Consider the following 27,602-nt stretch of genomic DNA (forward strand, 5'->3'; position numbering starts at 1 on the left):
CTCCCTGGCTCCAGGAGGAGAGTACGGGTTCGTGGCTAGCACAGAATCCCGAGCACTCCTGAAAGCACATTGAGACAATCGTTTATTAAGGCCCAGACGCCGACCAGGGGCAGGAGTCAGAACAGCTCAGACCCCCCTGCCCCCCCCCCCGTCCTCATTGTGCGGGGGGACGAATCACTGCAGGAGTCCATGATTAGAGTCCAGAGAGGGCGGAGCCACAGAAGGGGGGGAATCAACCCCACCCCCTTTCAGGGGCAGCCAGGGGAGGGGGAAATCAGCACCCCCCTGAGGCGTGGGGCAGCGGCTCAGGGCTGCAGGCGGATGGCCCCATCCAGGCGGATCACCTCCCCATTCAGCATGGGGTTCTCCACGATGCACTGGACCAGGTGGGCGTATTCCCCGGGCAGCCCCAGGCGGCTGGGGAAGGGCACCTGGCGAGCCAGGAACGTTTGCACTTTCTCGGGGAGCCCTGCCAGCAGGGGGGTGGCAAACAGACCTAGGGGGAGAGAGACAGTGAGGGGGGCTGGCTCTCTGCTACCTCCCCAGCTCTGCCGGTGCCCCTCAATCCCAGCCCCCAGGAGCCCCCCGCTACCTCCCCAGCTCTGCCGGTGCCCCTCAATCCCCACCCGTAGCCCCCTTCTCTCCCCACACCATGACAGGAGCCACGCTGGGGTTGGTACCTGGGGCGATGGTGATGACACGGATCCCCATTGGGGCCAGATCCCTGGCGATGGGCAGGGTCATGCCCACGATGCCCCCTTTAGAGGCAGAGTACGCAGCTTGACCCACCTGTACGACAAGCAAAGCATTATCTGGGGTGCAGGGACATGGGGGACTGCCGGGGAGAGCAACCTCTTCCCAGCCTCCTGCCTGCTCCCCACAGCACAGCACAGCACCCCCCCAGCGTCCGGCCCTGCCTGCCAGGGGAGAGCACCCCCTGCCCAGGCCCCCGCCCACAGCACCCCCTCAGCGTCCAGCCCTGCCTGCCAGGGGAGAGCACCCCCTGCCCAGGCCCCCGCCCACAGCACAGCACCCCCCCAGCGTCCGGCCCTGCCTGCCAGGGGAGAGCGCCCCCTGCCCAGGCCCCCGCCCACAGCACAGCACCCCCCCCCAGCATCCGGCCCTGCCTGCCAGGGGAGAGCGCCCCCTGCCCAGGCCCCCGCCCACAGCACAGCACCCCCCCAGCGGCCGGCCCTGCCTGCCAGGGGAGAGCGCCCCCTGCCCAGGCCCCCGCCCACAGCACAGCACCCCCCCAGCGGCCGGCCCTGCCTGCCAGGGGAGAGCGCCCCCTGCCCAGGCCCCCGCCCACAGCACAGCACCCCCCCAGCGGCCGGCCCTGCCTGCCAGGGGAGAGCGCCCCCTGCCCAGGCCCCCGCCCACAGCACAGCACCCCCCCAGTGCCCGGCCCTGCCTGCCAGGGGAGAGAGCCCCCTGCCCAGCCCCTTGTAGCACAGCGCCTCCTAGGGCTCACCTGGCCCTCGAAAGCAGCCACGCTGGCTGTGTTGACAATCACTCCTCTGTGCCCATCGGAGTCAGGGGCATTCTTGCCCATCTCACCAGCACTCAGTCGGATCACGTTAAAGGTGCCAGCAACATTGACCTGGGGGGCAGGGCAGACAGATCAAACCAATGAGCCCACCCACCACCATATCCCACCCCCAAAATCCAGCCCATTATCCCTCCTTGGTCCCCTCTCACCACCATGGCGTTGGCAGGGCAAAGGGGATCAAGGAGGGGATGGAGGGAGGGGGTCCCTCCAGCTCCACTCACGTTGAGGACCCTCTGGAAATCCTCCAGGTTGTGGGGCGTGTCCTTCTTGGCGTTGTAGGTCTTGACAGCCACAGCAATTCCAGCACAGTTCACGGCCAAATCCAAGCGCCCAAACTTCTCCCGCACCAGGTCCAGGACCCCCTTTACATCCGCCTCTGACGTCACCTGAGCCACCGGGCAGGGAGGAGAGGTTAATCCATGTCACCTCCGCGCCAGACCCCACTCCCCTCCCAGAGTCAGCGAGAGAACCCAGGTGTCCTGGCTCCCAGCCCTTCCCCGCTCTAACCCACTAGTCCCAACTCCCCTGCCAGAACCAGGAATAGAACCCAGGAGTCTGGGACCTACATCAGCTGGAGCAAAGACGCATTGTTCCCCCAGCACTTTGGCCACACTTGGCCCATCCGACGTCGGCAGGTCCACGATCACCGCGCTGGCTCCCTGCTGCACCAGGCGCTCGGCAGTGGCGCGACCCAGGCCAGAGGCCCCACCGGTAACCAGGCCAACCATTCCCTGGGAGCAAAAGCAGAGGAAGGGAGCAGTGAATACAAAAAAAAAAGCCCTGAATACCACCCATAGCTTTAATGAGCTATCCCAGACCCCCCCATCTCACGTGCATAATGGACTGTCCCTACAATCCTTTCTTCCTCTGACCATAATGGTTTCTCCCAGACCCCCCCATCACATGTGCATAATGGTCTTTCCCTATACCTCCCTCTTTGCCTGTGCATAATGGTGTCACCCACAACCCCCTCCTAAAGTGTGCACACTGGTCTCTTCCTAAGACCCCTGAATCTTGCACATAATGGTCTCTCCTTAACCCCCATCAGTATAATGGGCTCTGTTTACTGCTCTCATGAGCATAATGGTCTCACCCAGGATTCCCTCATACTGTGTGTGTTATAGTCTCTCCCTAACCTCCCCCAGAAATATAATGGTCTCTCCCTACACAGCCTCCTCCTGCTAACTGCATAATGGTCCCTCCCAGCCCTGCCTCCTCCCAGTGCACAGAATGGTCCTTTCCTTTGATTCCCCCCCCCCCCCGGTCAAATGGTCTCCCCCTCTTCTCAGGCTCATCATGGTATGGTCCAGCATGCTCCGCTGCCCCATGCGTAACGGGGCGTGGCTACACTTGCAGATGTGGAGCGCAGGGAGTTAAACCCGCCTGCTGTCCCCGCTGCCCGCGCCCTGGTGGGGCCTCAGTGGCGGCACTTGCAGTGGTGCATTGTGGGCAGCTACCCCAGCATGCAAGTGGCTGCAACGTGCTTTTCAAAGGGGGGGGTGGAGTGTGACAGGGAGTGTGTTGTGTGTATGTGTGGGGGGGAGAGGGGGTTTTGGGGGGGCTGAGAGCATGTCAGCATGCTGTCTTGTAAGTTCAGACAGCAGCAAACCCCCCCCCCCCCGCCCGCCTCTCTCTCTCACACACGGCATTCCACAGGAACGGTTGCTTTGTCTCGGGGCAGATAAGCCCCCGGCTGTCAGAAACGGAGCTTCCAAAGGGCACATCCGCGTTCCTGCGGCGATTCCAGAACAATGACAGGAGCGGCCACTTGACTTCAGGGGACTAGGGGACGTTTCCGGAGGCTGATCAGAGTGCAGTAATGCAACACCTCGTTCACACTGGCGCCGCGGCGCTCCAGGGGGGCGCAAATGTTATTCCACTCGCCAAGGTGGAGCCGCGGAGTCAGAGCGCTCTACATGCCTCGCCAGCGTGGATGGGGAGTGAGCTAGTGCGCCCGGGGCTTGCAAGTGTAGCCAAGCCCCCATAGTCTCTCGTAGAATATCAGGGTTGGAAGGGACCTCAGGAGGTCATCTAGTCCAACCCCCTGCTCAAAAGCAGGACCAATCCCCAATTAAATCATCCCAGCCAGGGCTTTGTCAAGCCTGACCTTAAAAACTTCTAAGGAAGGAGATTCTACCACCTCCCTAGGTAACGCATTCCAGTGCTTCACCACCCTCCTAGTGAAAAAGTTTTTCCTAATATCCAACCTAAACCTCCCCCACTGCAACTTGAGACCATTACTCCTTGTCCTGTCATCTGCTATCACTGAGGATAGTCTAGAACCATCCTCTCTGGAACCACCTCTCAGGTAGCTGAAAGCAGCTATCAAATCCCCCCTCATTCTTTTCTTCTGCAGACTAAACAATCCCAGTTCCCTCAGCCTCTCCTCATAAGTTGTGTGTTCCAGTCCCCTAATCATTTTTGTTGCCCTTCGCTGGACTCTTTCCAATTTCTCCACATCCTTCTTGTAGTGTGGGGCCCAAAACTGGACACAGTACTCCAGATGAGGCCTCACCAATGTCGAATAGAGGGGAACGATCACGTCCCTCGATCTGCTCGCTATGCCCCTACTTATACATCCCAAAATGCCATTGGCCTTCTTGGCAACAAGGGCACACTGCTGACTCATATCCAGCTTCTCGTCCACTGTCACCCCTAGGTCCTTTTCCGCAGAACTGCTGCCAAGCCATTCGGTCCCTAGTCTGTAGCGGTGCATGGGATTCTTCCGTCCTAAGTGCAGGACCCTGCACTTATCCTTGTTGAACCTCATCAGATTTCCAATCCTCCAATTTGTCTAGGTCCCTCTGTATCCTATCCCTGCCCTCCAGCATATCTACCACTCCTCCTAGTTTAGTGTCATCCGCAAATTTGCTGAGAGTGCAATCCACACCATCCTCCAGATCATTTATGAAGATATTGAACAAAACCGGCCCCAGGACCGACCCTTGGGGCACCCCACTTGACACCAGCTGCCATCTAGACATGGAGCCATTGATCACTACCCGTTGAGCCCGACAATCTAGCCAACTTTCTACCCACCTTATAGTGCATTCATCCAGCCCATACTTCTTTAACTTGCTGACAAGAATACTGTGGGAGACCGTGTCAAAAACTTTGCTAAAGTCAAGAAACAATACATCCACTGCTTTCCCTTCATCCACAGAACCAGTAATCTCATCATAGAAGGCGATCTCTCTCTTCGCCAGACTCCCCCCTCCTATTGTGTATAGTAGTCTCGCCCAATTACCACCCCTCTTGTTTGATGGTCTCTTCCATCCCAATCCCCCCATTGCGTAGAATGGTCTCTACCTCTCACGAGAAACAAGTCCTCCAGCCACCACTATTGGTAGAGAACAAGAAGTGTAAAATGGTTTCTCCCATCCCAATCCCCCCCCCATTCTACACAATGGTCTCTCCCAGGCACAGCCTCCCAGGGGTCTCTCCTGCCTACGTGGGCGCAGCGGCCTCCAGGCCTGGGGAGATGCCTAATGATCTCACCCATCTTGTGGTGCCTCCCCCCTACCCCGCATAGAATGGTCTCACCCTCCCCGTCCTTATGCTGCCCCAGCTGGGTACCTTCACGCTCCTCAACGCCGCCGCCATCTTGCTGCCGCTCCACGCCCCGCCCCCTGACACAGGGGCTGACCAATCAAAGGCAAGGCCACTCTTAAAGGGGAGGCAGACACTATTTAATAATCAGGGACTATTAATCCCCAGGAGAGAAGAGCTCTTAAAGGAGAAAGCGCAGGGAGAACTTAAAGGGAAAGAGGGAGGCAAAAAATGAACATAGCCATTAAAGGGGAGGGAGGGCTTAAAGGGGCAGGGGGAGCCAGGACGCCTGGGTTCTCTCCTTGGCTCTGGGAGGGGAGTGTGGTCTGGTGGTTAGAGCGGGGGGGGCGGAGGGCTGGGAGCCAGGACGCCTGGGTTCTCTCCCCGGCTCTGGGAGGGGAGTGGGGGTCTAGTGGTTACAGCGGGGGGAGGCGGAGGGCTGGGAGCCAGGACGCCTGGGTTCTCTCATTGGCTCTGGGAGGGGAGTGGGGTCTAGGGGTTAGAGCGGGGGTGGGCTGGAAGCCAGCACACCTGGGTTCTCTCCCCGGCTCTGGAAGGGCAGGGGGTGAATAGGTTGTTTCTTCTTTTATAATTTCCCGCAGAGCCCCCCCCGGCCCACCCGCCATGACCAACACACATCACCGGGGCGGGGTGGGGGAGGGACTATCGCAGTTTATTTACATTTTTTGATCCCATCCTGCTTTACAAAGTGCCCATGGGCAAGGGGCTGTCAAAGTCCCAGCAGCCATCTTGGAAGCTGGCATGTGGGGGGGGGGGGTCCTGCCAGGTCTCCTGCTGAGCCCCCCTCCGCAGACAGTACCTGCACAGCGCAGCTTTGTCCATGGCCCCCCTCTGACAGATGAGACCCCCCCTCTGGGGGGCACCCTCCTGTCCCACAATCTCCCACTGTGCCGCCTTCATCCCCGCCACTAAAACCGCTGGCTCTGGAACACTGCTCCAGAAATGACGGGTTCTGGGGTCACAAACACTCAGTAGGGGCCAGAGTTGATCTAGAACCGAGCCCCAGTGCTCCAGAAGCAGCTCAACTTGCTCCAGATCTCGCAGGCTACATCATCCTAGAAATCACTCGCTGCTCTAGAATCAACCCCCTTCTCTGTCATCAGCATACCCCCCCCCACTCCAGAACACTCCGGGTTGGGTCTAGGACCCAGGGGCCTCCCTCCAGCCCACACTGTAAACCTTGCTCTCAAACCCCATGCATCTGGCTCCCAGCCCCACATCTACTCTGGCTCTAGAGCCCATTAGGCTCCAGACCCCACTTTACAGGGTCACTCCAGTGTCGCTCTGGATCCAGTTTGAACCCCACCCTAGAACGATTTTAAAACTTTGCTCTAGAACCCATTGCTCCTACGCCACGTCCCACGTAAAAGGTCACTCTAGAACAGGTTGGTTTCACTCGAGAACCCACGTTGAGGGTTCCTTGAGAACCCAAAGCCATATGTGCTCTAAAACACATTGGCCCTGCTCTAGAGCCCATTTAAAAACCACCCCCGAAAGCCATCTTCTCTGCTCCCAAACCCAGCTTTCAGCTCATTCTAGAACGCACTCTTATTCTAGTTGAAGCCTCACTCTAGAGCCCAAATCTGGTCATGTTCTAGATCTTGTGGCTCCTGCCGCAGAACCCATCGAATTACCACTCTGGAACCTGTGGAAGTTGTTCTAGAACTCAGTCCCAGCCATGGTGGCCATGTTCCCCCTCTGCCGGACTCCATCCACGTCCTGCCACTCCCCAGAGGGGACGTGCCCTCTTCCCCTGCCCCGGGAGGCACACAGTCCAGCAGTCCATCTGTCAAGCAGAAGGGGGGGAGGGGGAAAGGGGGCTCAGTCGTCCTCAGTGCCCCCCACGTAGTGGCAGACAGCGTCGTAGTCTAGCGCCAGGACGTCCCCATCCTCATCGTGCTGCAGCTGCACCAGCGCCCGGCTCCGCTGCTGGTCGCGCTGCAGGATCCGACCCACCTGGGGGGGGGCGGGGGGGAGACAGGAAGCTCCTGTGAGTCTTGCATGTGGGGGGGGGGCAGTTTGCAAAGGACTCTGGGAAGAAGGGCAGCTGCGTACAGACTCCCGCAACAGGAAGGGCTAAGCTAGTAACTTCGGGGGCAGATGAGGGGGCTTCTCCAGCATAATCCCCCTCACCCACGAACCCCCTATATCTCCCTCTCCATTACCCCTAGATCCCCCCCCCGCAGCACTCACCCCCAGCTACCCCACCCCCTGCGTATCTTCCCTCTAGCTCCCAGAATCCTCAGAATCCATCCCCCACCCCTTCAGATTCCTCCCACTACCTCCAACCCCCACATGTTCTTCCCACTAGCCCCCCAGAGCCCCTGACTACCCCACCCCCATGTGTCCTCCCCCCACACTTCCTCCAGCTCCCAGCCTCCCCGTTACCCCCACTGCCCTCTGCGGTCCCTGCCAGGGAGGGGGGTTGGGGGTCACTCACCCTGCCAGCGTGCTCCCCCAGCACCACCATCACCCAGTCTGCAGAGCCCCTGGGGATGACCGTCTCCAGCATGGCCTCCCGGATGCCTGGGGGGTTGGGGAGGACATGGGTCAGTGTCATACAGTGGGTCCCCCATACACGATCCCTGGCCCCCCAGCCACCCACCCCACAGATGCCCCTCCATCCTCTCCAACACCCTCGCTCCCCAATGACCCAGGGTCACCCCTCCCCCATCGTAGTCACCTCGCTTCTCACACAACCCCCTTACCTCATGGGTGTCAGCCCCTCCTGGCAATTACCCCAGATACAGCCGCACGGTCACCTGCCCCATGGATCCATCTACAGATCCTCCCCCCCCGCAACAACCGTGTCTCCCCCACCCCACAAAACCCAAACTGGCTCTTCTAGCATCCCCAATAATCTGGGGTTATCCTGCCCCCCACAACCCTCTCCCTAGAGTCACGTGCCTCATATCAGGCCATATTCCCCCATAACCTCCCCCAGGGAATGAACCCTCTTCTGCCAACCAACTCTCCACGGGATCACCCCAAAACCCCCAAATGGGAGTAGGCCCCCCCCCCCACAACCCTCACATACACAACTCCCCTACCCCATAGGCTAGAACAGAAAGGCCCTGGAAGAGTGCAGAGAGGTGGAGAATGGGGAAGAGCTGGGATATAACAAAGGGGTGCCCCCCCTCCCAACTTACCATCCAAGACCTGCCCCTCTTCTGTCCGGCAGACACAGGTATCTGGGCTAAGCACATCCTCAATCTGCATCTAGGGAGAGAGAGAGGGGGGTGGAATGGACATGGGGCCTGTCCCCTGTAGGGGGCGCCAGCTCCCATCCAGCCCCAGGGCGGGGACTGGCTGGCTCAGGGGGGATGGGGAACGGGACGCTGGTTCCCGTCTGGCCCTGGGGGGGGCAGGGAGGGGAAGGAGGTACCTTGGTGTTATAGTATTTTCCCCCTTTGTAGAGCTTGTCCACGAAGCGAACCCGCAGATCTCGCCGCAGCCAGTGGGGGGAGCGGGAGGACGAGGAGCCGCTGCTGCCACCTTTACTCTGCTTCCCAGCGCGGGTGTCGCTGCGGGAGAACAGGCAGTCAGGGGCAGTCCTGGTGCCAGGGGGCGCCATGCTGCAAGGAACGGGGTGCACCGTGCTGTGGGGCGCTGTTTTATCAAGAAAGGCATTTGAGCTGCCCCAGCCTCAGGGCAGGAACCCTGGCATCCGGGCGGCACTGCAGCTCGGGGGATTTTGCCTTTTTAAATCTTCCTCTGGGCTTTGAATCAGAGACAAGAATCAGCTGCACTTCCTGTCCTAACAGCAGCACCAGCTGTCACCCGCCCCAGAGGTGGCTGCATCTCAGCCCCAGGTGAGCCACTCCCGAGCAACGTTGTGTGTGGCTGTTCCCCAGCTGCCCCGCCCCAGAGGTGGCTGCATCTCAGCACTGGGCGAGCCCTCCCAGGCCTCTACCTCTCCAAGTCTGCTGGCTGTTTCCTCTTTCTGTCCTTCTCTTCCCCCTTCTCTCGGGGAACCCTGGCGTCCGGGGTGTCAGAGGGTCCATTTCTCTCCTTCTCTTCTTTCTCTTTGTGGGCTTTGCTTAAGTGGCCTGAGAAGCAGATTGGGGAGACAGATGGGGGTGAGGTTGGCGGGGAGGAGGAGGGACTGTGGTGTGGTGGGGGTACCAGGGAAAGTCACGTGACTCACTCAGATCCTTGGCTAGTTTCTCGTACTCCTTTCTGGTCACAGGTCGCAGGCTGTGCTGGCTGACAGTGACGATCTTCTCCCCGATGGCCAGTTTCACCATCACCCGGGCGTTATCGGGGTCTACACCTTCGATCTGCAGGCAGGGAGAGAAAAAGACGAGAATCGGGCATGGGGCCTGTGCTCTCTAGGGGGCGCTGGCTCCCATCAGCCCCAGGGCGGGGACTGGCTGGCTCTGGGAGGCAGGAAACGGGGGAAACTCACCTTCCCGTAGAGGTCTTTGTGGGGCCCAGCCACGATCAGCACAGCGCCCCCTGCCACCAGCCCCAGCGGCTCCTCCTCGCCCCCCCGGCGCTCCTCGCCCGGCTTGGGGGGCCGCAGGGGGCAGGCCAGCTGCAAGTCCTGGATGGCTGAGCGGTCGGCTCCCAGGCCCAGCCCCCTGGGGCGCAGCTGGTGCTCCAGGGGCTTCACGTCTCTAAATAGGGGGGAAGGGAAGTTCAGGGACCCCCCAAACTCCCCTCCCCCAACTGACCTTTGACCCCCACCGGTCTATCACCACTCCATGATGACCTATGATCTCCGCACTGGTCTATAACTCCACCCAAACTCTGCCTGCCCCCCATATGAACCCTCCACCTCCTGCCTCCACCAGATCTGACCCACAACCCCCGCACTGATCTATGTTCCCCCCTCCAGGGGTCACTCACTGCTTAAAGGTGCGTCCAATGCCCTCGCCCGCCTTCCAGCCCATGCCCCTCAGCATTGCAACGCCGTAGGCCTCCACAGGCACCACCTCGTAATCTGCGTCCGTCGACTGCAGGAAGAGAAGGACAGGAACAATGTTAACCTGTGGAACTACCTGCCACAGGACCAAAGGGGCCCTGCCACAGGAGGGTGGGGCTCCAGGGACGGATGGGAGTCCGTCAGGGAACCCTCTTACCGATTCCGGCCGCAGGCTCACGTCCACCCGGTTGCTGTCTTCGTACCCGTCAGGGACACGGTTCTGCAGGAGCAGGGGGATGGCCAGGTTGGGGTCTGCCTGGGAGCCGCTCTCCCACCGCTCCTGGGACTGCCGGCACTCTGCAACGCACAGGAACCCATCAGGAGCTAGACACCAGGGTCCCAGCCGTGGTTCAGTGAGTGGGGGCTAATGGTTAGAGCAGGGGGGGCTAGGAGCCAGGACTCCTGGGTTCTCTCCCAGCTCTGGGAGGATAGTGGGGGTCTAGTGGTTAGAGCAGGGGGATGCTGAGAGCCAGGACTCCCGGGTTCCCTGCCGTGCTCACCCTCTATGATCTCCCTCACAGCCTGGGACTCCACCCCGTCATCCCTCTGCTGGTTTGGGGCCCCCGCAGGGGGCATCTCCGGCTTCTTCCATTGGTTGCGCTGGATCAGGGGGATGACGAGAGCCTTAGGTGGTGGGGCAGGCCGGAGGCTGCGGGCCAGAGAGAAACCATACCATTACCATGGGTTAGCTGGACCGTGCCCCCGCCCCCTGTACCATGGCTCCTCCCACTGCCCCAGAGCCTCAATGCAATGCCCCACCCCCCATGGGCCTGCCCCATGCCCCAATAGCCCTCCCCAACTCACACGCTGCATGCAGACCCTGCACACAGCCCCCCTCCCCGCCCCACTGCCCCTCCCAAAGTGACCTCCCCACCCACCTCTGATCCCACCCATCTGCATGGCCACACCCCACTCCTGCCCCACGGCCCCTCCCAGCCCCACGGCCCCTCCCCCAGGCACGCCCCCTTCCAGCCCCACAGCCCATCCCCAAGACATGCCCCCCACGGCACCTCCCCAGACTAGCCCCCTCCCGCCCCACGGCCCCTCCCCAAGACACGCTCCCACCAGCCCCACGGCCCCTCCCCAGACAAGCCCCGTCCCGCCCCACGGCCACGCCCCCTCCCAGCCCCACCTCCTCCCACCCCACGGCCCCTCCCCAAGACACGCCCCCACCAGCCCCACGACCCCTCCCGCCCCACGGCCCCTCCTCCCAGGCACGCCCGCTGGCGCACGCGCTCTTGCTCACGTGCGCAGAGCCCGCGGCTGCCCACCCCGGCCCGGCGCCCGCGCATGCGCGCTGCTCTCACCTGCGCAGCTCGCTCCCCTCCACGGCGCTGATGAAGTCGGGCTCCGGGGCGGCCCCAGCCCCGCCCTCCCCTACGAGCCGCCTGCGCGCGGTCGTGCGCGTGAACCCGAACGAGACCGGGCGCGGGGCCGGGGCGCCGCCCGCCGCCGGGCCGCCGTCCGACGCCATCTTGCTGCCCCTCGCAGCACGGGGAATCATGGGGGTTGTAGTCCCGCCCCCCGCGCAAGGCCTCATGGGGGTTGTATAACCCCGCCCCCCCCCGCGCAGAGCCTCATGGGGGATGTAGTCCCGACCCGACCCGCGCTGCACCGGACATAGCCCCGCCCCCCCCCGCGCAATGCCTCATGGGGATGTAGCTCCGCCCCCCGCGCAGGGCATCACGGGGATGTCGTCCCCGCCAATGCATCATGGGGGATTAGTCCCTCCCCCCGCGCTGCCTCATGGGGCAATGTGGTCACGCCCCCGCGCAAGGCATCATGGGCGTTGTAGTCCCGTCCCGGCGCACGGCTCCATGGAGGTTGTAGTCCCGCCCCGGGGCTGTCTCACAGGGGATGTGGGGGGGCTGACACGACAGCTCCCATGATGCCGTGCGAGTCTCCTCAAGTGCCCCCCGCCCCAATGGCCTGTGAGCCCATGAGACCCCCCCCGTGGCCCTAGGGGAGGGGGCGCTGGGCCAGGAGCCGGGGAGCCCCAATCCCCCCCCGTGGCCCTAGGGGAGGGGCGCTGGGCCGGGAGCCGGGGAGCCCCAATCCCCCCCCCGTGGCCCTAGGGGAGGGGGCGCTGGGCCGGGAGCCGGGGAGCCCCAATCCCCCCCCCGTGGCCCTAGGGGAGGGGGCGCTGGGCCGGGAGCCGGGGAGCCCCAATCCCCCCCCCGTGGCCCTAGGGCAGGGGGCGCTGGGCCAGGAGCCGGGGAGCCCCAATCCCCCCCCCGTGGCCCTAGGGCAGGGGGCGCTGGGCCAGGAGCCGGGGAGCCCCAATCCCCCCCCCGGTGGCCTAGGGGAGGGGGCGCTGGGCCGGGAGCCGGGGAGCCCCAATCCCCCCCCCGGTGGCCCTAGGGGAAGGGGGCGCTGGGCCGGGAGCCGGGGAGCCCCAATCCCCCCCCGTGGCCCTAGGGGAGGGGGCGCTGGGCCGGGAGCCGGGGAGCCCCAATCCCCCCCCCCGGTGGCCCTAGGGGGAGGGGGCGCTGGGCCGGGAGCCGGGGAGCCCCAATCCCCCCCCGTGGCCCTAGGGGAGGGGCGCTGGGCCGGGAGCCGGGGAGCCCCAATCCCCCCCCCCGTGGCCCTAGGGGAGGGGGCGCTGGGCCGGGAGCCGGGGAGCCCCAATCCCCCCCCCCGTGGCCCTAGGGGAGGGGGCGCTGGGCCAGGAGCCGGGGAGCCCCAATCCCCCCCCCGGTGGCCCTAGGGGAGGGGGCGCTGGGCCGGGAGCCGGGGAGCCCCAATCCCCCCCCCGGTGGCCCTAGGGGAGGGGCGCTGGGCCGGGAGCCGGGGAGCCCCAATCCCCCCCCCGGTGGCCCTAGGGGAAGGGGGCGCTGGGCCGGGAGCCGGGGAGCCCCAATCCCCCCCCCGGTGGCCCTAGGGGAGGGGGCGCTGGGCCGGGAGCCGGGGAGCCCCAATCCCCCCCCCCCGGTGGCCCTAGGGAAGGGGGCGCTGGGCCGGGAGCCGGGGAGCCCCAATCCCCCCCCAGTGGCCCTAGGGGAGGGGCGCTGGGCCGGGAGCCGGGGAGCCCCAATCCCCCCTCCGGTGGCCCTAGGGGAGGGGGCGCTGGGCCGGGAGCCGGGGAGCCCCAATCCCCCCCCCGGTGGCCCTAGGGGAGGGGCGCTGGGCCGGGAGCCGGGGAGCCCCAATCCCCCCCCCCGGTGGCCCTAGGGGAGGGGCGCTGGGCCGGGAGCCGGGGAGCCCCAATCCCCCCCCCGGTGGCCCTAGGGCAGGGGGCGCTGGGCCGGGAGCCGGGGAGCCCCAATCCCCCCCCCGGTGGCCCTAGGGCAGGGGGCGCTGGGCCGGGAGCCGGGGAGCCCCAATCCCCCCTCCGGTGGCCCTAGGGAAGGGGGCGCTGGGCCGGGAGCCGGGGAGCCCCAATCCCCCCCCCCGGTGGCCCTAGGGGAGGGGCGCTGGGCCGGGAGCCGGGGAGCCCCAATCCCCCCCCCGGTGGCCCTAGGGGAGGGGCGCTGGGCCGGGAGCCGGGGAGCCCCAATCCCCCCCCCGGTGGCCCTAGGGGAGGGGGCGCTGGGCCGGGAGCCGGGGAGCCCCAATCCCCCCCCCGGTGGCCCTAGGGGAGGGGGCGCTGGGCCGGGAGCCGGGGAGCCCCAATCCCCCCCCCGGTGGCCCTAGGGGAGGGGGCGCTGGGCCGGGAGCCGGGGAGCCCCAATCCCCCCCCGTGGCCCTAGGGGAGGGGCGCTGGGCCGGGAGCCGGGGAGCCCCAATCCCCCCCCCCGGTGGTCCTAGGGGAGGGGGCGCTGGGCCGAGAGCCGGGGAGCCCCAATCCCCCCCCGCCCGGTGGCCCTAGGGGAGGGGGCGCTGGGCCGAGAGCCGGGGAGCCCCAATCCCCCCCCCGGTGGCCCTAGGGGAGGGGGCGCTGGGCCGAGAGCCGGGGAGCCCCAATCCCCCCCCCCCCGGTGGCCCTAGGGGAGGGGGCGCTGGGCCGAGAGCCGGGGAGCCCCAATCCTCCCTCCCCCCGGTGGCCCTAGGGGAGGGGCGCTGGGCTGGGAGCCCCAATGCCCCCCCCATCTCCTACAGGCCTCAGGGCACCGTGCCCCAGACAGCAGCCGCCCTTTCCCTGCTGTGTACACACATAAATCCCTTAACCCCTGTTCCAGCCACTTTTGGGCTCGATGCCGAATCGATGTCCTTTACCTCGCCGCTCTAACCCGCCAGCCCACACTCCCCTCCTGGAGCCAGGGAGAGAACCCAGGAGTCCTGGGTCCCAGCCCCCCCCCCCCCCGCTCTCACTCCCCTCCTGGAGCCAGGGAGAGAACCCAGGAGTCCTGGGTCCCAGCCCCCCCCGCTCTAACCACCAGACCCCGCTCCCCTCCCGGAGCCAGGGAGAGAACCCAGGAGTCCTGAGTTGAGCCCCCCCGCCCCAATTGCTCCTGTACCGTGTGTGGCAGGGGTAAGACCTCTTTAGGGGCTGGGTCTGTTGAATGAACCCCCCCCCCCCTTCACAGACTGCACCCTCCTTAAGGAAGGCTTTATCATGAAATGACTGATGATTAATTACTCGCCCTTTTGGGGCTGGATTGGAGCCAGCGCCCCCTAGAGGGGAAAGGCCCCGTGTCCCATATCCTGGGGCGGGGGGGGGGGGGAATTAGCCGCTCTGGTCTCCGATTCGCTGGCCCGTCTGTCCATCCCCCGCCCCCCCCCCCGGCTCTCCCAGCCTAGCGACGGAGGAGGAGGTGGAAGGTTACCGGGACAGCAAACCCCGTTGCCTTGGCGACCCCCCGTTGCTAACCCCGGCAGCATCGGGTACCACTGGGGGGGGGCGGAGCAGCGCCGGAGGCCGGGGCACCGCAGGGTAAGGGCCCCCCCCAGCCAGCAGAGATGGGGCGGGCAGCAGGATCAGCTGTTAATTGGATTGTCCCGGCGGGGGGGGATGTAAAGGGGGGGGGGCTTGGATAGATCGAGGAGGGGCCCAGGGGGGATCCTAAAGGTCGAGGGGGGGGGTGGGATTGGATCTGTGGTGGACAAATGGATCTTAAGGGACTGTGGGGGGGGGGGGGTCGGGATGGATCGGTGGGGTCTGGGGTGGCATAGGGCAGGGATGGAGGTGGCAGAGGGGACAGATTCAGATTCCTCCTTTGGGGGGGCTCTGGAGTGGGGGAACCACCTGCCCTAAGGGAGACTTCCCACCCCGTGGGGCTATTTCTGGGTTCTCCCAGATGCTAAGGGGGGAGAGGCTGGCGTCACCCCTCCCCCTTTTAACCAGTCAGATCTAGACTCAGATCTTTTTCCAGAGTCTGTTCTGGAGCCTGGGGGAGGCGGGGGCCCCTTTTACCAGACCCACCTCTCAGCACCCCCCCCCCCCCACAGCGTTGGCTCATGGGATCTAGACCCCCTCCCATCTTCCTGCCGGGGAGCTGCAAAAACTCCCAACACCCCCCCGACGCACCCCAGGGCTTGGACCCCAGGGCTGATTCTCCCCCCAGGCTGCCAGCCCCGTTCATGGAGGCCCCAGGTTCTGGGATCTGTCCCAGCCTAGATCCAGGCTACAGGGAGCAACTCATTTAATGTGCTGGGCCCCAACGGCCAGCCCAGTTCTGCCCGGCTCCATCTTGTCTCTCCCTTCCTCCCCCCACAACACCCGGGCTGGGCTCCAGAAGCCTCCAAAAAAACCCAGTTTCCCAGATGCATCCCCCGTCCGGCCTGTCGGGCTTTCCCGCTGGTGTGGGGTGGCTGGTTGAGTCATGGGGGCAGGGCGTCTTGCTTGGACCCTCTGTCGCTTTGGGTCAGTTTTGACCAATTCTGCAATGGCCCGGTTATTTCTCCCCTTCCCACCCCAGGTGGCGAGATGACACCCCTACCTCATACCTCCCACCGTGGCCAAGGAGCGGATGGAAACCTCCTCCCCCTGCAAAGGCCGGAGGGAAACTGAGGCACGCAGTGGCAAAAGACGATGGCAGCTTCCCCCTTCGTCCCAGCCCCTTTCACAGGGGTGGGGCTGTGGGGCGGAAACACCCGTTTCCCGATCCTCGTGTCCCGCATAATCCATTGCGATGCCTGTGGGCTAGCAACAGACAGCTGCACCCGTGCCAGCCCGGGTCGAGCCTGAGCCACATCGGCCTCGAAGGAGAGCAGGGTCTTCCGGCAGGAACCCGTTCTGGGCTAACACCCTCTCTCTGCACCAGCCGGCCTGTCCCACCTTCCCCCCAGCTGCAGCCAGGTAATATCAGTTGCTCAGAGCCTGGGTAGGGGATGAACCTGCCCACCACCCCTGCCTGGAAGAGTCCCAGGCAGGAGACAGTTCTAGATCACGCCCCAGCAAAATGGGTTCTAGAGTTTCCAGATCCCCACTGGGTTCTCGGGGGAGGGAGGCGTTTCCAGCTATCCAGTGGGGCCCGGTGGGTTCTAGAGTGACTGAGGTTTGCGGCCAATCCAGCCCTCCCAGGGCCAGTGTGGGGAGGACGCCCCGTCACCCGGGGGGCTTGAGCTGAGATCCATGCTCTAGATCCCCAGAGTACTCGAACTGGCTCCTCACATGGTTCTAGAGTACCCAGGGGGGCCTCTAGATCCCAGCCAGTCCCTACATCCCGGGATCTAGCTCTCCCGGGGGTTCTAGAAGGGGCGGGGGGTTTCTAGAGCCCAATGGGTTCTAGAGCCAGAAGGACCTGAGAGATGGGCGGAGGGGGAGCCCAGGGGGCTGCGGGTCAGGAGTGAGGAGCATTTTCCCCCCAGGCTGGTTCTGTGGGGCACGGCCGCCCTCCCCGGCTGAAGGGGTGCCTCGGGGCTGGGGATAAGTGTCACCAGTGTCTGGACCCAGGAGACTGAGGAGCCAGAGTCCCCCCAACATGGCCCAGAGTGACTCTAGGGGGGACAGGAGAGAGGAGACATACAGGGTGATGGGGGGCACCGTGGGGCAGGGGATTGGGCAGAGGGTGCTCTCCCCTGGCAGTCAGGGCCAGGCACTGGGGGGCTCCGTGGGGGGGGCTGGGAAGGGTGCACTCTCCCTTGGTAGGGCTGGGTGCTAGGGGGTGCTATGGGGGGGATAGGCAGGGGGCATTCTCCCCTGGCTGTTGGGGCTGGGTGCTAGGGGGCACCATGGGGGGGCTGGGAAGGGGGCGCTCTCCCCTGGCAGTCAGGACCAGGAACTGGGGAGCGCCGTGGGGGGGTGAGGGTTGGAAAGGGGGCACTCTCCCTTGGCAGTCAGGGCCAGGTGCTGAGGGGTGACATGTGGGGGCTGGGTAGGGGCACTCTCCCTTGGCAGTTGGGGCTGGGCGCTGACGGGTGCCGTTGGTCAGGGGGCGCTCTCCCCTGGCCGTCGGGCCGGGCGCTGGGGGGCGCCATGGGGCACGGGGCTGTGCAGGGGGCGCTCTCCCCTGGCCGTCGGGGCTGGGCGCTGTGGGGCAGGGGGCTGGGCAGGGGGCGCCGTAGGGCAGGGGGCTGAGTAGGGGGCGCTCTCCCTTGGCAGTTGGGGCCGGGCACCGTGGGGCAGGGGGCGCTCTCCCCTGGCCGTTGGGTCAGGCGCTGGGGGGGCGCCATGGGGCAGGGGGCTGGGCAGGAGGCACTCTCCCCCGGCCATCGGGGCCAGGCGCTGGGGGGGTGCCGTGGGGCAGGGAGCTGGGCAGGGGGTGCCATGGGGCAGGGGTACTGGGGTTGCGGTGGGGCAGGGGGCTGGGCAGCGGGCACCATGGGGCAGGCTATTTCTGTGCTGCTGTTACCTCCCTGCCTCGCCCCAGAGGTGGCTGCATCTCAGGAGGTTCCAACTCTCCCATTCTCTCTCCTTGCAGAGCTGAGGCAGCCGGTGCCGGGGGTCGTGGGATTCTTCCCCCCGGTAGACAGAGACCCCGGTTTGGGCCCTGAGAGCCAGGCCGCCGTCTGCACCATGGGCGGGGCGGGGCCCCATCTCCAGCACTGGGGGGCGGAGCAAAGTGAAGCCTGCGGAATCAGGTGATTCCTCCCCCCCAGGCTGGGGGTCCTGTAGGGGGCGGCAACTGGGGTCAGAGGGGTTGGGCGCTTCCTGGGGCAGTTGAGGATGTGTGGCGGAGACAGGGATGATCTGGGGCTAAGGGGGTGCAGCTGGGGTGGGGAGACACTGGGGGAGGGGCAATTGGGGGAGATCCAGGGGGTCGGGGAAGTGGGGATGGGGGCAGTGTGTGGGGGGGTAGCATTTGGAAGTCCCAGGGGGAGGTGGGGGGCTGTGCGGGGTGGAAAAGGGGAGGAGATTCCAGGGGGAGAAAGCTGCCTGAGGAAGGGACCCCCTCAAATATTTAACCCCACCATATATTCTCCCCCTCCCAGCTGCAGCGCCCACCAGAGCCCCCACAGGGCCCCTGAACCCCCAATCCCAGCAGCAGAGACAGCACCGGTGGCTAGAGGTAAGTGGGGGGGCTCTAGGGGGCACCGGACACCCCGTACCCATCCCCTGGGTACTGGGAGGCCCCGCTACCCCAGCCCTGGCTGCTAGGGGGCGCTGTGGCCCCGCTATCCCTGCCCCGGGCACCGGAGGGTGCCGCGCTCTGCCCCATTAATTCTCCCCTCTCTGCCCCACAGTGAACGTGGTGGTGGTGGTGGACGGGAGCTGTATCCTCCAATACACCCATCGCGACTCCCCCTGCCTTTGCCTCCACCGCGGGGACGCCCTGCCGGCCCATCGGCCTCCCCCCTGCTATGGGGCCGCTGCCCCCTGCAGCCCCCCCGCCGCCGGGCCCCCCATCTCCCGCCGGGCCCGGGGCCTGGGGGTCCGGTGCTGCACTGAGTTTTGCCTGGGGAAGGAAGAGGAGCGGGCGGAGTGGAGACCCCGCCACCAGGGGGCGCCCCCCCGCCGCACCCCGCCACCTGGCCGGCTGACGCCGGTGCCCCTGCCCCGCAGCGCCACGGGGCCCTGGTTTACAGTGGAGGCGCCAGAGGACGGTGGACCCGGGGCCCAGGTGGCCAGGATCTGGGACCGGGGGCGCTGCCCCCTGCTGGAGGAGGGCGACCTCGTGGCCAAAGTGAACGGGGCCGACGTGAGGGGCCTCAGGCCCCGGGAGGTGGAGAACGTCCTGCAGCAGCACACGCGGGCCGGGGACGTCATCCTGCTGGTGGAGCGGAGAGGTAATGGGGGCCGCGGGCACTGGGGGGGGGCCCGTTCCTGGCTGCTTCACTTCCTGTCTGATCCACTAGGGGGCGCTGGGGGAGCTCTCACTGCTGCACCTCCTGCCTAACCCACCAGGGGGCGCCAGGGGCTGCTCCTGGCTGCTTCGCTTCCTGCCTGACCCACCAGGGGGCGCCAGGGGCTGCTCCTGGCTGCTTTGCTTCCTGCCTGACCCACTAGGGGGCGCTGGGGGAGCTCTCACTGCTGCACCTCCTGCCTAACCCACCAGGGGGCGCCAGGGGCTGCTCCTGGCTGCTTTGCTTCCTGCCTGACCCACTAGGGGGCGCTGGGGGAGCCCTCACTGCTGCACCTGCTGCCTAACCCCCCAGGGGGCCCCGGGGCTGCTCCTGGCTGCTTCGCTTCCTGCCTGACCCACCAGGGGGCGCCAGGGGCTGCTCCTGGCTGCTTTGCTTCCTGCCTGACCCACTAGGGGGCGCTGGGGGAGCTCTCACTGCTGCACCTCCTGCCTAACCCACCAGGGGGCCCCGGGGCTGCTCCTGGCTGCTTCGCTTCCTGCCTGACCCACCAGGGGGCGCCAGGGGCTGCTCCTGGCTGCTTTGCTTCCTGCCTGACCCACCAGGGGGCGCCAGGGGCTGCTCCTGGCTGCTTTGCTTCCTGCCTGACCCACTAGGGGGCGCTGGGGGAGCTCTCACTGCTGCACCTCCTGCCTAACCCACCAGGGGGCGCCAGGGGCTGCTCCTGGCTGCTTTGCTTCCTGCCTGACCCACTAGGGGGCGCTGGGGGAGCTCTCACTGCTGCACCTCCTGCCTAACCCACCAGGGGGCCCCGGGGCTGCTCCTGGCTGCTTTGCTTCCTGCCTGACCCACTAGGGGGCGCCTGGGGGTCTGGCTGCTTCGCTTCCTACCTGACCCACTAGGGGGCGCTGGCTGTGGGGGGAGCTTCTGGCCTTTCCCAGCAGGCGGAGATGTGGGGTGTTGGTAATTTTGGGGGACCCTGTACTTATTGACCCCCCCACTTTTCTTCCCCCCCCCAGGTCCTGGACTCTGCCGGGCCCCCCTGGAGCCCCTGTTCTCCATTCCCTCTCCCTGCTGGGATCCCCCCTGGACGGGGGGGGCCCGGGACTCTTGGGGGGGTCCCAGCAGGGATACCCTGGCCGTCACCAGCTTTGTGGGGCCCGAACCCAGGGACATGCTGCTGTGCCCAGCCCGCTGCTGCGGGGGGGAGACCCAGAGGCCGCGATGCCCCCAGCCCGCGGGGGGGCCTGGGGAGCTGGGGGGCAGCGTGGCCCCAGACAGCGCTGGGAGAGCAGGTAAGTGGGGAGGGGTGCATGGCGGGAATGGGGGGACAGAGGTGGGCGGGAAGTAGGGGGGTTTGGAAGCAGAGGGCTGCAGGTTGGGGGAAGGGACTATGGGGGATGGGTTTCGGGGTGTTTAAGACTGGGGAGTCTGCAGGGCTGGAGGGGTCTGTGGAGCGGTGGGGGAGGGGCTGGGGGCACAGCTGAGGGGGGATGGCCTCCATGGGGAGGGAGTGAAGGGGGAGCAGGTGATCTGCGAGGGTGGAAGATGGGGTGGCTGAGAAGAGGGGGGATCATGATGAGGGGATGATGCAATATGGGGGGGCTACAGGGGGAGGGGCAGGGAGCTGGGGGGGGCTCACCGGGAGATGGATATAGGGGGCAGGGTGACTCCTGTGTGGGGTGGGGGACATGGGGAGGCTGCTTCCCCCCCATACTCCCAGCTATCCCCTCCCCCCCATTTCTGAGCCCCCCCCATCCGGGCTGGCACAAGAGACCCCATTGTGTTCTGCTCCCCACTGTGTCAGGCTCCGCCCCGCTCCCCAGGCGGCGGGGGCACCTGTGGCAGGGGGGGGCTGCCTGTTCCACCCCATAAAGCTCTGGAATGTCTCCTCCCCCCCGCTCCCCACAGCGCCCCCTGCTGGGAGAGGCCTGGCACTCCCCCCCAGCCTCCAAAGGGTTAACCCCCCCCATGCCCACATGCCCCCCCTCAGTGTCCTTGACTTTCTCAGCCCAGCTTGTTTGTCCTGGGAAACTCCTCAGGGAGGAAGGCGGCCGAGCTGGGGGGCCCGTGGACACCCCGCCCCACACCTGTGCCCCCACCAGGAACCGGGGGCCTCCCCTCCCGCCACCCCACAGCCAGCCATGCTGCAAAGGGTCCAGTCCGTGCTGCGAAACGTCCAGGGTTTGAACCGACACCCCCTCCATGGCCCCCGGCTTCCTCCCCCTGGCTGTTCTCCTCCTATCCTGGGTTTGGGGGTGCGGTGGGGGGGCTGCATCCTGGGGGAGGGGGGGTTCTCCCCACATACAGGGGGATTCTGTAATTGAGTGGGTGGTTTTGGGGGGCAGATGGAAATGGGGGGGGCTGGAAGTCTCTCACCCCACACATGCCCCCCCAGCCTCCCTCCACACACCCCTGCCCCACAGACCACCACCCCCCACTCTGCCACCTCCATACTCACACTCACCTCGACTCCCCCTGCCCCACACGGCCCCCTGCTGCCAGGCCCCACACCCCACTCTATCCCCCTCTTCCCCCAACCCCCCCAGCCCCACCTCCAGCCCCCCCCCACAGACCCCTCTCCCCCACCCCGCACACAGCTCCTTCTGCCCCCCACAACCCCCCACAGCCCTCCATATCCCACACTTTGCCTCTTACCCCACAGCCCCCCCTTGCCCCCACAACCAACTCCACCCCCTCCTCCCACCCCTGTCTGTCCCCTGCCCAGCCGTCCCCCCCCCCCATGGGTAAATATTGACCCCCGATAAGAGCTTCAAGTTTGAAAGCTTGGGGGAGGGAGGGAAGAATTAGGGTGGGGCCCTATCTGGAGGAGGGGGAGGGTCGGTGTTATAGGGTTGGTGTTTATAGGGGGCTTGGTTGGGAGGGAAGGGGGGTGGTTGATGCTGGGTGGGGGGCTCTGGTCTCTAGAAGGGGTTGGGTGGGGAGGTTGGGCCAGTGCAGGGGGGGTCTGGTCATGAGGGAGAAGGGGGGGCAGGGTCTGTGGGGAGGAGGTTCAGTTCATCGGTGGGGGGGTATTCACTGACCCTCTCCCCATCTCCCCCTCCCCCCCCGCCCAGCAGACAGGCTGGTGCCCGGGCCCAGCGGGGACCCCCCCAGTGGGAAGCGTTCGGAGGACGGGGGGCTCCTGGCCCGGTTCTCCCACCGTGAACTCGGGAGCCTCTTTCGCCAGGTGGGGGCCAAGGTCCGGCTGCGAATTCTGTCCACCCCCAGGGACGCAGGTGAGTGACCCCCCCCAGGTGGAGGAGAGAAGCAGGCAAAGGGTGGGGAAAGGGGAGGGTTGGGAGTGGGGGAGGGGAGAAGGACAGGGGTGCGAGGGAGGGGTCGGGGGGGGCAGGCCACTGCCCCCTCCCACACCCACTGACCCCCCCATCCTCTCCCCAGCTGCCTCCAGTGACCTGGACGCGGCCGACATCCAGGTGGAGGAAAGAGCTGTGAGGCCGGGGTGCCGGCTGCCCCAGCCACAGGTAGGGGGCAGGGAGAGGGGCTGGTATGGGGGGGGAGGGAAGGCCGGGGCGGGGGGGGCAAATGGCTATTGCAGGACATGGATATGTGGGGAGGGCTGGGGCCAGCAGAGGGGGGGACAGATAAAGGGGAAGGGGTGGGGCCGGGGGGGCCAGCAGGGGGGCAGATGGCAATTGGGGATGGGGAGGGGCAGGGCAGTGGGTTTGCTATCAGGGGCTGAGAGCCCTTGCGCCGGGGGTCCCAGCCAGGCACTCACCCCACCCCCACTCCCTAGTGTCTGTCGGTCCCCTGGGACCCCCCCAGCTACTCGGTGGAGCTGGTGCGTGGCCCCCTCGGCTTCGGGTTCAGCCTGCGGGGGGGCAGCGAATACAACATGGACATCTACGTGCTGGGGCTGCTGGAGGGGGGGCCGGCCCAGCAGAGCGGCAAGATACAGGTACCTGCCTGCACTGGGGGCCCATGGGGCAGGGGGCGCTCTCCCCTGGCAGGGGGGCCGGGCGCGGGGGGGGCGCCGTGCTGCGGGGACTGGGGCGGGGGGCTGGGCAGGGGGCGCTCTCCCCGGGCAGGGGGGCCGGGCGCGGGGGGGGGGCGCCGTGCTGCGGGGACTGGGGCGGGGGGCTGGGCAGGGGGCGCTCTCCCCTGGCAGGGGGGCCGGGCGCGGGGGGGGGCGCCGTGCTGCAGGGACTGGGGCGGGGGGCTGGGCAGGGGGCGCTCTCCCCGGGCAGAGGGGCTGGGCGCGGGGGGGGGGCGCTGCGCTGCGGGGGCTGGGGGGCACCATGCTGCGGGGGGCGCAGGGGCTCTCCCTGGTGGCAGCGGCCGGTACTGCAGTGTCAGTCTCTGGGGCAGGTCAGCGACCAGCTGGTGGAGATCAATGGGGAGCCCACGCTGGGCATGACGCACGCCCGGGCCGTGGAGCAGATCCGCCGGGGGGGCAGCCGCATCCGCCTGGTGCTCAGGAAAGGCGACGGATTCGTCCCTGACTACGGTGAGTCCTGGCCCCCCCCCCCACCTCCCTCCTGCTACAGCCTGTCTCCCCCCAAAACTGAGGGCAGATGGTATTTCCCCACCAGCCCGCCTCCCGAGGGAGATGGTAGGACCACAATAATATCCTCCCCCTCCCCTATCCCATGGGAGATGGTATGATCTAAAGTGAGGTTCTTTCCCCCCCCTCCTCTAAATCCTAAGGAAGATGGTACCACCCATAGTGTGCCCCTCCCCAGTTCCTGGGACGATATGACCACCCCACCATTCCCCTCCCTCCCCACACAATCCACAGTGACCTCCCCTGACTCTCCCAGAGCAAATGGTACAACTCATGGTGACCCCCCGCATCCCCGGGGAGATTATATGACCCCATAGTGACCCCCAAACACACATCTCAGGGCAGATGGTATGACCCCCGGTGATACCCCCCTGCATCCCTGGAGAGATGATACAACTCCATAGTGACCCCATGCACACATCCCAGGGCAGATGGTGTGAACCACAGCAACACTTCCTTCCTGCATCCCTGAGGAGATGGTAAGACCCCATAATGACCCACACACACACACAACCTAGGGGAGATGGAATATGACCCCCAGTTATACCCCCCCTGCATCCCAGGGGAGATGGTATGACGCTCAGTGACTCCTCACCCCCACCCCCGCATCCCAGTGGAGATGGTACACCCCTCAGTGACAACCCCTGCATCCCTGGAGAGATGGTATGACCTTCAGTGACCCCCTCTGCATCCCTGGGGAGATGGTGCAACCCCATGACACCCTCCCATCCGAGGGCAGATGGTTCGACCCATAGCTGGGCAGGTAGCAGGTTGCCCAGTGCATGGGGGGCAGTGGGGTCTGGGGGGGACAGTGTATAATAGCCAGGAGCTGGTTTACCCCTCTGCCCCTCCCCTATGGGGGGCATCTCTAAATGGGGAGCAGATTTTCGGGGTTCAATACTCATCCTATTTTTCTCCCCTTTCTGCCCCTTCTCTGACTCTGACCCTCCACATCCCCCCATTCTCCTTTTGTCCCTCCCTGGGCCCCCACCCCTCCCACCATGTCCTCTCTGCCCCCCCTCCCCGGCCACCCCACACCTGTCTGCCCCACCCGCCCATGCCCCCTGCTGCTCCCACTATTCACGGCACCCCCCATGTCCCGTTCTGCCCCCCCATCCCTGCTGTCCCCTCCACACCCATCTGTCCCCTTTCCTGGGTCCCCCCCATCTGTACTGCCCCCCCCCCAGTGTCCGTGTGCGCCCCCCCCACAGCAACACCGCTCTGCAGCCTGGCGCTGTGCGTCACCAACTCCCGGCGGGGGGAGCCCTGCTTCTGCCTCGTGGGACGGCTGGAGCGTGACTGGTGGGTTGCCCCCCCCCTCGGTCACAGCATGCTCCCACCACAGCCCGGCCAGCACAATGGGCCAATCCAGGTCCGCCCTGGACAGAGCAATAGGCCAATCCACCTCCCCCCACCCAATCCCACTCACAGCAATGGGTAAATCCTTTCCCCCCCAGGCCAGAGCAATGGGCCAATCCAGCCCCTGCATTCCAGGCACATCAATGGGCCAATGCAGTTGCCCCCCCAGATCAGAGCAATGGGCCAATCCTGTCCCCCCTCCCCACACTACCAGGCCCCCTTTATCTGTTTGCTTGGCCAATCCTGAGAAGACACCCCCTCCCCCCCCCCCTGGGAATGTGGAGTTCGGTGCTGTTTCCCGGGGGGCGGGGTGTCTCTCCAGTGCCAGAGAGATAGATACTCCCCGCACCCCATAGATAGGGATATATGAGTAACCCCCCTCTCTGTTCTAGGCCCCTTGCCCTGACCCTGCTGTACCCACAGACTACCCCCACCCTCCCATCACTGACCCTGTTGTACCCCCCCAGAAACCCCCAACTACCAACCGCCCCCCCCCAAAGCTTCACTAAACATTCGCTGTTTAGCCAAACCATCTGAACTGATGTTGGCGAGGACATGCGGGTGGGTGGGGGACAGCCCCCAAAAAAACAGGGGGTTGATCCCAGGGAGCAGGACCCCTAAGGAAGCAATCCCAGGGTAACTGTGGGGAAGATGGGGGGTCTTTCACTACGTTCTCTGGGCCTGATCCCCCCCCATCTCATTCTGTCTCCCCTCTCCAGACCATGAGCACATCCCCAGCCCCGCCGGGCGGGACCAGATGCCAGAGGGTGGACCGGCACCACACGGCTGGAGAGCAGACACGGCCGAGAGGTCTCTGCGGTGGGGTCAGGACGCCGGGGGCTGCCTGGAGGCTTCTCCCAGCAGTGGCGAGCGAGGATCCCACCTCTGCCACCAACGTGGGTCCCGGGACCATCGGGGCACAGAGCAGGGCTGGCTGGCATCGGGGAAGGAGGCAGAGGCCAGGAAGGGAGACAGCGGGTCCCTCTCCCCCCGGAAGGAGCGGGTCTGGAGGGGCCTCTCAGAACCAGCCCCTGGGCCCTGGCTGGTGCCCAGCAAGGAGCGCCTCTCACGGGCCCTGAGGGGCGTCTGCATGGGGGACGGGGAGGACGACAAAGGGGGCAGCCTGGGGTGGAGCAAAGATGGGGAGGGGAGGAGGAGGACTTAGTCCAGCCCTGCCCAGCCCCAGATGTTCTCAGTGCCTGGGACAGTCCACCCACCTCTCATCTGGATGTGCAATGGTACCTTCCATTCTCCTCTCACCTTTTCAACCATGGTATCCTCCACTCTTGTTCCCCTCCCCATTTTGACTAATGGTACTGTCTAATCTACTCACAGTGGTACCTGCCATTCCCCCCCATCAGCAATGCAGTGGTATCATCCTCTCCTGTCCCCCATGCTGTGAAATGGTACCTTCCATTCGTCTTATGGTACTTTCCTATCTCCCCTGCCCCAGTCATAGTCTGCACTGATACCTTCTACTCTTCTGTGCTATGGTACTGTCCACTGGTGCCCTCTGTACTTGGCAATGGTATCGTCCATTGGTAATTTTGCACCCCCTATGGCAGGATTGCAATGGTACTGTCCACTCTCTCTTACTAACAAAAAGAAAAGGAGGACTTGTGGCACCTTAGAGACGAACCAATTTATTTGAGCATGAGCTTTCGTGAGCTACAGCTCACTGCATCGGATGTTTACCGTGGAAACTGCAGCAGACTTTAAATGAGCTGTGGCTCACGAAAGCTCATGCTCAAATAAATTGGTTCGTCTCTAAGGTGCCACAAGTCCTCCTGTTCTTTTTGCAATCCATTACAGGCTCACAGGTGGACTGATCCATTCTGTGTGGCAGGGAGGGGGAAGAAGATGGACACAATCCCCAGAGCCACTCACAGATGACCTATTCCATGGAGGAATGGATCAAACCATTCCATCAAGGTGGGGGGCAGATGGGAAAGGATTGGTTCTGCTCCAGAAGGGGTCCTTCCCCAGGGGATGGGAGGTGTTGGGGGGGGGGGGTGTCACAGTCTCGCATTAAGATGCTGCAGTTGCCTTGGTTTCTGTCTCCATGGGGACAGTGTTTATTTAAAGTGAACAGAAACTCTCTTGCTTACTGGCAACGAATAAAAAAGGAAAAAACCCAGAGAGGTTTGTGGTTGTCGCCTGAGTCATTTCAGTACCACAAAGAGCATCTGGGACAGGCCCGCCCCTCCACAGAGGGGACCCAGGTGTCCTGGCTCACAGCCCCCCTCTGCTCTAACCACTAGCCCCCACTCCCCTCCCTGGGGAGAACCCAGGAGTCCTGGTCCCCAGCCCCCACTCCCCTCCTAGAGCTGGGAGGAGAACCCAGGAGTCCTGGCTGGCTCCCCCCACCCCATAATCCACCAGAACTTGCTCCCCTCCCAGCCCTGAAGAGAGATTCCCTCTGCTAGCTTCAGAATCCCACAGCCTCGCTCGACTGGACAGGGGCCTGCTCCTGGGAGCCGGACGCCAGGCCTGTGCTGACCATTCGCCCCCACAGCTGCAATTGCCCCTCTGGGAGCTCTTCAGCTTAGGAGCATCGCTGCCTCCCGCTGAGCTCCGGGAGCCTCCTGAGGAGGAGGTGCTCCTTAGCC

The 27,602-nt window shown here is 65.2% G+C and overlaps 3 protein-coding genes across 4 annotated transcripts; 1 reads left to right on the plus strand and 2 right to left on the minus strand.

Annotated features, from left to right (window-relative positions):
* Positions 1-64: 64 nt before the first annotated feature.
* On the minus strand, positions 65-5,637 carry HSD17B10 (hydroxysteroid 17-beta dehydrogenase 10). Of its 2 annotated transcripts, none has more exons than XM_048832701.2 (6): positions 5,126-5,637; positions 2,116-2,280; positions 1,771-1,935; positions 1,472-1,600; positions 681-789; positions 65-496 (listed from the first exon to the last, which is right to left on the minus strand). In XM_048832701.2, exons 1-6 carry the CDS (start codon positions 5,150-5,152, stop codon positions 306-308), a joined length of 786 nt encoding a protein of 261 aa, XP_048688658.1. In that variant the 5' UTR covers positions 5,153-5,637; the 3' UTR covers positions 65-305. The 2 variants fall into 2 exon arrangements, with proteins under 2 accessions (XP_048688658.1, XP_048688659.1); XM_048832702.2 differs by lacking the exon at positions 5,126-5,637 and adding an exon at positions 4,589-4,615.
* A 113-nt stretch (positions 5,638-5,750) lies between these two features.
* On the minus strand, positions 5,751-11,565 carry GPKOW (G-patch domain and KOW motifs). Its single transcript, XM_048832699.2, has 11 exons — positions 11,354-11,565; positions 10,547-10,695; positions 10,204-10,343; positions 9,971-10,077; positions 9,528-9,738; positions 9,267-9,399; positions 9,033-9,168; positions 8,505-8,643; positions 8,269-8,338; positions 7,560-7,645; positions 5,751-7,075 (listed from the first exon to the last, which is right to left on the minus strand). Exons 1-11 carry the CDS (start codon positions 11,548-11,550, stop codon positions 6,941-6,943), a joined length of 1,503 nt encoding a protein of 500 aa, XP_048688656.2. The 5' UTR covers positions 11,551-11,565; the 3' UTR covers positions 5,751-6,940.
* Positions 11,566-14,663: 3,098 nt separating this feature from the next.
* On the plus strand, positions 14,664-27,132 carry MAGIX (MAGI family member, X-linked). Its single transcript, XM_048833313.2, has 11 exons — positions 14,664-14,859; positions 15,845-16,224; positions 17,789-17,948; positions 18,300-18,376; positions 18,552-19,094; positions 20,129-20,404; positions 22,190-22,348; positions 22,512-22,594; positions 22,867-23,028; positions 23,439-23,577; positions 25,713-27,132. Exons 3-11 carry the CDS (start codon positions 17,884-17,886, stop codon positions 26,156-26,158), a joined length of 1,950 nt encoding a protein of 649 aa, XP_048689270.2. The 5' UTR covers positions 14,664-14,859; positions 15,845-16,224; positions 17,789-17,883; the 3' UTR covers positions 26,159-27,132.
* Positions 27,133-27,602: the final 470 nt, after the last annotated feature.

Source organism: Caretta caretta, chromosome 23 (assembly GCF_965140235.1).
Source record: "Caretta caretta isolate rCarCar2 chromosome 23, rCarCar1.hap1, whole genome shotgun sequence".
Classification (NCBI taxonomy): domain Eukaryota; kingdom Metazoa; phylum Chordata; order Testudines; family Cheloniidae; genus Caretta; species Caretta caretta.